The sequence below is a fragment of the Papaver somniferum genome, chromosome 7 (assembly GCF_003573695.1).
Source record: "Papaver somniferum cultivar HN1 chromosome 7, ASM357369v1, whole genome shotgun sequence".
In the NCBI taxonomy this organism is placed as follows: domain Eukaryota; kingdom Viridiplantae; phylum Streptophyta; class Magnoliopsida; order Ranunculales; family Papaveraceae; genus Papaver; species Papaver somniferum.
This window is the reverse complement of record NC_039364.1, coordinates 36,302,164-36,310,244: the sequence shown is the minus strand read 5'-3', so window position 1 is coordinate 36,310,244 and position 8,081 is coordinate 36,302,164. Positions and strand designations below refer to the sequence as shown.

The window sequence follows — 8,081 nt, the reverse complement described above, 5'->3', positions numbered from 1 at the left end:
ATCTTCATTAGTGATGATGGTAATGAACCCCACAACAAGATGAAAAATTGTTCGGTCAAAATGTTCAAACATCAGTTACTCCTTTGGTAATACTTTTATTAGGTAAGATTCGAAAACCCTACCATTTTTCTTGCTTTTGATTGCTTAAATATGTCGAATTCAGTTTTTCGGTTCTGAACTACTTACGGGTAAGATTGGATGAACTCCTAGCCGTGAGTTAAATAGTTTTGTAGTTACAACCGGAAATTGATGAACTCCCGTCCGTAAGTTGGATATTATCAACTTATTACAAATGGTAAATAAAGAATTCCTAGCCATATGTTAATCTGAAGAAAAAAAAATTCAAGTTGTAGAATGTGTAGCAGAAACCAGATTCTCAGCCGATATTAGGATGTCCTAACCATATGTTTATTTACCACTAGCTACGAAACTTGATTGCTAGCCTAAGTGAGTATGATATTTGGGTAAACATTGGAATTTTATTTTATTTTTTGCTATTTTTTCTAGTTTAAAGTTGGGAGTTCATGAATTTCCAGCCGTAGAAAAAGGTTACGAATGAAAAGTCAAAAATTCCTAGTCATAAAGCATTGTTTACGAGGCAAACCCATTTGATCCAGAGTTGTAACGAAAAGAGAAGATTTTGTCTCACCGCACACCCTAAGATTTTCAGTTGTATTTTCTAAACAACTGTGAGCATCAGTATAATTTCCCATCATATAGTACAAGAAACCCATCTGACCCTCAATCCCTGTAGTTTTGTTTAGTTGATTATGAGTTTTTTCACATATTATTAAAGCTTTTTGGAGCAACTCGAGAGTTGTCTCAAAATCGTTTACAGATTCATATATAGCGGAGACATCAGTTAAACCGATAGCGATCTCTCCTTAGGGGAATTTACAGCAATGGGATTTTGATAAATTTGTAGAACATTCTCACAGTAAAACTTAGATTCTCTTCCTTTACGCATCTTGTTATACAATTCATCCAATAGAATGTCCACTGAAGCAAATGAAGTATGATTCTCTTTTTTGGTTGATTTGAACATGATTAATGAATTCTCATATGCAGAAACAACTTCATTATATATAGATAACAACGATAAGTATGAATCTCCTATACTGCAATCAACAGAAGCAACTTCCTTGTCCTGACCATTGGTATCATTGCCACACGGGCCAAAACAAGATGTTCGAAAGTTGCGTCATGATAACTTTTTGTTCCTGAGATAAGACTCATTACCCTCCGATCAGTCGCTTCCTCGATTGAAAATTAACCATTTTCCTATAATTTTCAAGAGTCATTCATCAAAATTCTCAGCATCACCGAGCGTTAAAAACAACTCATTTTCTAAATGTACCTCTCGTAAATTCCATTGTTCTAAACCCATCCTTAATACTTAATTAACCAAGCTAATTAAGTACATTAACCAGACGGACGACATTTTAGCAATCACAAATAATCTATAGATAAGGGATTTTTGCATATTCCATTTGATGACTCTTGCCTTCTCTCAAAACTTCCCCTCTACAGTACCAATGATAGAGTTCTTATATTATCAGGCAGAACGGGTAAACCAACAAATCATTAGAAACCGTGTCGGCCCAAGTTTGGGTACGGGCCAATACGGTAAATCATACTTGGGCTATGTTTGGGATTGGAACAAAAGCCTATGAGTTTAGCCATTCCAACAAATATTCAGACACAGCATCTTGCGTGGCCCCGTAGCCATAAAGCTTGTCTACTCTCTTTCCCTTTTCTCTGTCTCTCTCTCGTCGTTCTTCTGTGCTGATTTCATTTTGTTTTTCGAATTTCACGAAAAGTAATTACCGCGGTCTGTTTTTTTTTTTTCTTTTCTGTCCAAGTTAGTGACATAAGAGGAGGAGGAGGAGGAAGGGAAACTCATGATGATTCAGGGTTCATGGAATTGAAGATTATGGATTCATGGAATTTAAGGATATTGTGACATCGAATTATTGTTTAGAATTAGGGATTTACTTCAAGTCATCATGGCTGAGGTGGTTACTAGGAGTTGGAAAGACTCTTATAAGGGCATGTCTTCTGATAATATCAAGGGTTTGATTCTGGCTTTATCATCTAGTTTCTTCATTGGTGCTAGTTTTATAGTTAAGAAAAAAGGATTAAAGAAAGCTGCTGCTTCTGGGCTTAGGGCAGGTAATTTCTTAGTTTTCATTCATTTATTGTAATTAACATTTAGGGTTTCTGCAAGTTTATTGAAATGTGCTTTGTGGCATTGTGTTGATGGTGAAATTTGTGGCGTTCTATTACATGTTTACTGATTAGATTTCATTCATAAAGTGTGGGAATTTAATTTAGAATAATGGTTTTGGATATCCATTCTCTCATTTTCCTTGTCGAATTGAAGTGTTCGTGACATGTCCATTTATTTTATCACTATACGTCGTTAACTGCTGGTGTTTTGGACTTGTGATTAATGGTGAGGTAGAGACAGAAAGTAAACTGGGATGTTCTTGTTTGTTGCACGGGTTATGTTGGTTAAGAACTGAAGTAGGTTTTTTGGGAGTATGATTAGACGGGGAGGGCATGCATATTGACTGGTACAAGATCAGAGGAACTAAAACATGCAATGTACACAAGAATCTGCATTGAGTTCCATGGCTTAATGAAACCCAATAAACAAATTTATACTCTCATTTTATGCATGGGCAGACATGTACAAAACGACATATCCCGTGTGCCAAGGTGGCTGATATTTGTGTTTTTCCTGAGATAATTTAGGGAGTCGTAAGAACCTCAAGGAAATAGTACTTCTTCGAGATAATCTTTTTGTAGTGGTGAGACTTTGTGGTACTCATTGACCATCTCCAATAAAAAATTTAAACCATTTTTGTTTGTTCTGTGCATGTCCTTTATATTCTTCCTCAGGTATTGGATACCAATATGATGTACAGAATCTCACACTAAAACAAATCACTGGTTACTTTTTGCAGGTAGCGGAGGCTATTCTTATCTATATGAGCCACTTTGGTGGGTAGGCATGATAACAAGTGAGTTTGCTTTAATGCTCTATCATTCTTTTCAGATGAATTTAACTTTCGCAATCATAATGAGCCACCCAAGTGTATTGTATTCAGTAAAGCTTGATGTGTTGTGGTATGAACTTTATCTGTTAATCTACGTTATGTGGTAAACTACACGACTACCATGAGATGAGATGTGATGTTTGGAGAAAATGAGGAACTGGTATACTGGAAGCGCTTTTAAATCTGAGTGTTTTTTGTACTTATGCCGCACTACCGTTTTATGGCAATATCAACAAAACTTTTTATGGTGTTGAACTTGCATCAAGCGAAGTTACTGACGTTACATCGACCTGGCAATTTTTTCCGTGACTATATAAGTTTGTGGCAATATTTGATTTAACTTTTCCTTTTTCTTATTTAACTCGTTGTGGAAAGGCTCGAGACCTCCATCTAACGTTGGATTCAATTTCCTTTACAATGGTCACACCAATCCAAGGGTGTGCCAGGACTTACTTCTTTTTTGGTTGTGAATAGACTTCATCTGATTGATGATGCTGTCGATCTTGGAAAGCTATTCAGTTAGATGATTCTTAAACAAATATCTCTGTAAACAAATTCTGGGAAAAGTTTAGCCTGAAGAGGATAAGAGTATGCCCATTCTAGTGAACGTGGTTGAAGTTAACACATTCTCATTATAATAGTAGAGATAGAGACAAGTCCTTGGACATAATTTTTCTACGTCTTAGAGCATCAGCTTAAAATTTGACTTCCCAGTGCATCTGCCATTTTTAGTTCCTGCCTTGGTTGCTGCTTTCAGCATTTCTTATTTTATTTAACAGTGTTAACACTGAAAACATCTTTGTTTTCTATTATGTAGTATCATTTTTTGCTACTCGTTATGTAGTCTCATGTTTCAGCATCACACTTATTAATTTTCGCACTGCTTCCTTTTCCTATCTTGTTTCTGAAGAGTGCTCGAGGTTTTTAGTAAAATGTAATGCTGTTTATAGTTTGTCCCAGTAGCTTTAGAATTTTGATTTTCACCAATAAATTTAGCTGATATTCTTCTCACTGTGCATTCAATTTCTTAAGTTTTACAATCTAGATATGTAGCTCTTTTGGATGTTCAGTTATTATTCAAGTGTGTCCCTCTCCTTTTGGGTGATTGCTTAGGTATGGGCCACAAGCGCCCCTGATATTTACTCTTCACACTTTATTAAGTAGTTCTGTACAGTCCCACGTTATTGTTAACGCCAGTGTATTGCCTTAGAAATATTCTGTCAGTAGCTACCTTTTATTTATGATCTGTAAGTTCCTGGGAACTTCAAGAAGTGTATCATACCCTTGCCTGCCAGTTCAGTTTCAACATATAAGCATTGTATTTTAACTGTTTTAGTTTTGTTCTCTAGTTTAGTTTGGTGATCCATAATCATATCAATGAGTTATTAGGATTATTTAGTCAACAGTAGCAAAACTTATAGATATATTTTTTTTATAGCTCATGAAATCTTGGTTATTTTCTCAATGTTTAAGTATCATTAATTCAAGAAAATCTTCTGTTCCTGTTTCCATTAAAGTTTTGCTACTGATGAGGTTACTTCTCTATCTATTGTTACAGTGATTGTAGGGGAAATCGCTAATTTTGCAGCATATGCATTTGCTCCAGCTATTCTGGTCACTCCTCTTGGTGCACTTAGCATTATTATCAGGCATGAGACAGAATCATGTGTCCCGTTGTATCTTCCTTCTCTCATAGTCAGTACTAAAAACTGTATTATGTTGCAGTGCTGTTCTTGCTCATATCATATTACGGGAGAGGCTACATATCTTTGGTATCCTTGGTTGTGTTCTATGTGTTGTGGGATCCACAACTATCGTTTTGCATGCTCCTCAAGAACGAGCCATTGATTCTGTGAGAGAAGTATGGGACCTCGCTACAGAGCCGGGTAAATGTTTTTTCTATGTGTTCGAGAGCTACTTTTCTTCTTGAGTTCTTTGCCTAGTTCGCTTCAATAGAGTCTGAGCTAAAATAATCTAATGCTGCCTTTTGTCTGCAGCTTTTCTTTTGTATGCAGCTGTGGTCATAGCAGCAGTTATTGTACTCATATTTCGTTATATTCCCGAGTATGGGCAGACACATATAATGGTCTACATTGGGGTTTGTTCGCTTGTAGGTTCTCTATCGGTACGTATGCCATAGGTGCTAATTTGTTGTTAAACTTCTGCTTCATACATATGATATAATATTGTTTTAAGTTGTTTAACTTTGTGACAGGTCATGAGTGTTAAAGCTCTTGGAATTGCGTTGAAGTTGACCTTTTCTGGAATGAATCAGTTAATATACCCTCAAACATGGGCTTTCACCATGGTTGTTGTCACATGTATCCTTACTCAGATGAACTACTTAAATAAGGTAGACTGTTGCCTTCAATCCCTACTCGTACTCTTTTTCAATGAAAAAGTATTCAATTATCCATGTTATGGCTTACCAGTGGACACATATTTACCTGTTCAAACTTCCGACACAATATTTGATGTTTACTAAATACTGATTTGTCTCTGTCGCTACTTGAATATTGGTTTCATAAAACTTGTATACAAATATGGATATACGGTGAATTTTGAACGGATATCACTTCCATTTTAGGACTTCTTTTTCTGCTAACAGTAGTTATTAGTTATAGTGCAGCTGAAAGAACCTTTTTTGTGTCAATATTTTAAGTAGCCATCAATTTTGTGGATTTATATTTTAAATGTGAACAAAGATTACGCTTTTGTTCAGACAAAATGTAGTGCCGAAAATCTGAACCTTGGTCCCATCTATCAAGTAGTCTAGGAAAGAATAGAGACGCCTGCCTTAATCGATAAGAGTATGTGATGATGCTATCCAGTGATGATTACAGTTAGAGAAGGACTGAACATGTTTTCTTGTCTTTTTCTTTTTTCTGGCAATCTGACTTTCATATGTACAGCCCTTTATCCATCTTTGGGTGGAGTATGTTTAACTTTTGGTTATCTTGTCTGCAGGCCCTTGATACATTCAACACAGCAGTTGTATCACCTATATATTATACGATGTTCACAACATTAACCATTTTTGCAAGTGTTATCATGTTTAAGGTAAGCATGATGGTCGTTATATATAGTTAATAAAAAGATATGCTTTATTGACTTTGTTTAAGTGACCAATGGTGAATTATTCAATTAGCAGCAAGTGTCGAAGGATAAAATTCCTCGAATGAAAGAAAAACTATTTTCAATATTGCAAAACTAGATAAATGTGGAACCAGCCTCATTATAATTATATGTCCGCCATTCCTGAACCTCTCTCTTGGACAGAGTTGTAGATGAGCTTATCCATCTCCAGATTATAGATGAGAGTTCCTCGACTAATTGGATTTCTTAAGGTCATTGTACGCAAGCATGCCATATGTATTTTCTGCTCAAGTAGGCTTTCCAAATTGAAAAATCCCAAAAGATTTTTCAAAAATTAAAATCTCATCTCTTATATATTATTTTTTATATTATTAATCCTGGATCAAAGATTTCCTGCTCAAGTAGGCATTGCATGTTCTTGTAGATTATTTATCAGTATTCAGTTACCTATCTTTACTGGAGTGCTGTCCCTCACCAACCATTAACTTAGGGAGCTAGGATTGCTTGGCAAATATAATCCAGTAGAGAAACATGCAAGTATATGGTGTTTTTATCTTCTTTAACTAGTCATTTCTTTCACCTGCGCCTGGTTAACCGGACCATTTTATCTTCTTTAACTAGTCATTTCTTTCACCTGTGCCTGGTTAACCGGACCATTTTATCTTCTTTAACTAGTCATTTCTTTCACCTGTGCCTGGTTAACCGGACCATATATTGATTGATTTTCTTAATTTCAGGACTGGGATCGGCAAAATCCTACTCAGATTATAACAGAGCTGTGTGGTTTTGTAACAATCCTTTCAGGGACCTTTCTTCTTCACAAAACGAAGGACATGGTAGATGGTATGTTCTTTATCTTTAACCTAGTCCAGCTTTTATTTTAAGCTGTTTATTTACAGTAAGGCTAATGAATTCTTGTCCAGGCTCCACGCGCAGTTCTAAGCACAACGAAGACGAGGAGGAAGGCTTTGGTCCAGAAGGCATTCCTCTTAGGTGCCAGGAATCCTTAAGATCACCATAGTCGAGTACAAGTCTATCTACATTGGCCAAGTTTATTGCCTGTTATTGTCAGGGCCGGCCCTGAGATTTGGCTGCCCGGAGTGAAGGTGAAATTGTTGCCCTGTCGATCCTGATATTTTTTTGCGGGTGTTACCAGTGCAAAGGTGATATTTCAATAGATTAGTGTTAAGGTACTCTAATTTTAGCAGCTTGATTAACTGAGTATGTCAAATCAAACCCTAAATCTATTAGATGGGATAATTGGTGATGATGCTGAAGAGAAAGTGGACTATGGCAATGAACGAGAAGAAGATATTGAACTCTAAATCTATAAGATGGGATAATTGGTGGTGATGCTGAAGAGAAAGTGGACTATGGCAATGAACGAGAAGAAGATATTGAACTCTAAATCTAATAAGACTATTAAGTATTAGTTTTTAATTCGTAACATAGGACTTGTGCTTTGTTGTTGTGTTGTTGTTTTAGGTATTTAGAAACTTAAAGAGCAGTGAGTAACAAAAGTAGTGAGTCTAAGTAGCAAATCTTAAGGATTATTGAATGATATATCTATTTAGTACATGGTTTATTTAGCCCTCCATCTCTTGGTAATATTATGTATGCATTAATTTTTTCCCCGACTAGTCTCTCCAGGCGCTAGGCGCTACTCAGCCGCCTGACACCCGCCTTACGACTTTTACAACTCAGAATAGACCTAATAGTTCATGGTAACTTTTATGTTTTTCCTAGGATTAGTAGTACCCAATTCAGGTACATTTCATCGCTGCGTTTGTGTTTTCCGTTGTACAATGGATATGTTGATAAACTTCATCATTTGTTGGAGCAGATGGGGCAAATTTTTGAACTGTATTAAGTGGGTGCACATTGAGGAACAAATGAACTTGGTTTGCAATACATGAAGCGATA

General features: G+C 36.1%; 1 protein-coding gene across 2 annotated transcripts; it reads left to right on the top strand.

Annotated features, from left to right (window-relative positions):
- Positions 1 to 1,749: 1,749 nt before the first annotated feature.
- LOC113296979 (probable magnesium transporter NIPA4) lies at positions 1,750 to 7,791 on the top strand. 2 transcript variants are annotated; one of them, XR_003333233.1, is made up of 10 exons: positions 1,750 to 2,172; positions 2,970 to 3,026; positions 4,621 to 4,711; positions 4,788 to 4,948; positions 5,060 to 5,187; positions 5,278 to 5,415; positions 6,030 to 6,122; positions 6,896 to 7,001; positions 7,082 to 7,321; positions 7,410 to 7,791. XR_003333233.1 is itself a non-coding variant. In XM_026545351.1 (9 exons), the coding sequence occupies exons 1-9, from the start codon at positions 2,007 to 2,009 to the stop codon at positions 7,177 to 7,179; spliced, it is 1,038 nt and encodes a 345-aa protein (XP_026401136.1). In that variant the 5' UTR covers positions 1,750 to 2,006; the 3' UTR covers positions 7,180 to 7,755. The 2 variants fall into 2 exon arrangements, 1 of the variants encoding a protein (XP_026401136.1); XM_026545351.1 differs by having other exon boundaries at positions 7,082 to 7,755.
- Positions 7,792 to 8,081: the final 290 nt, after the last annotated feature.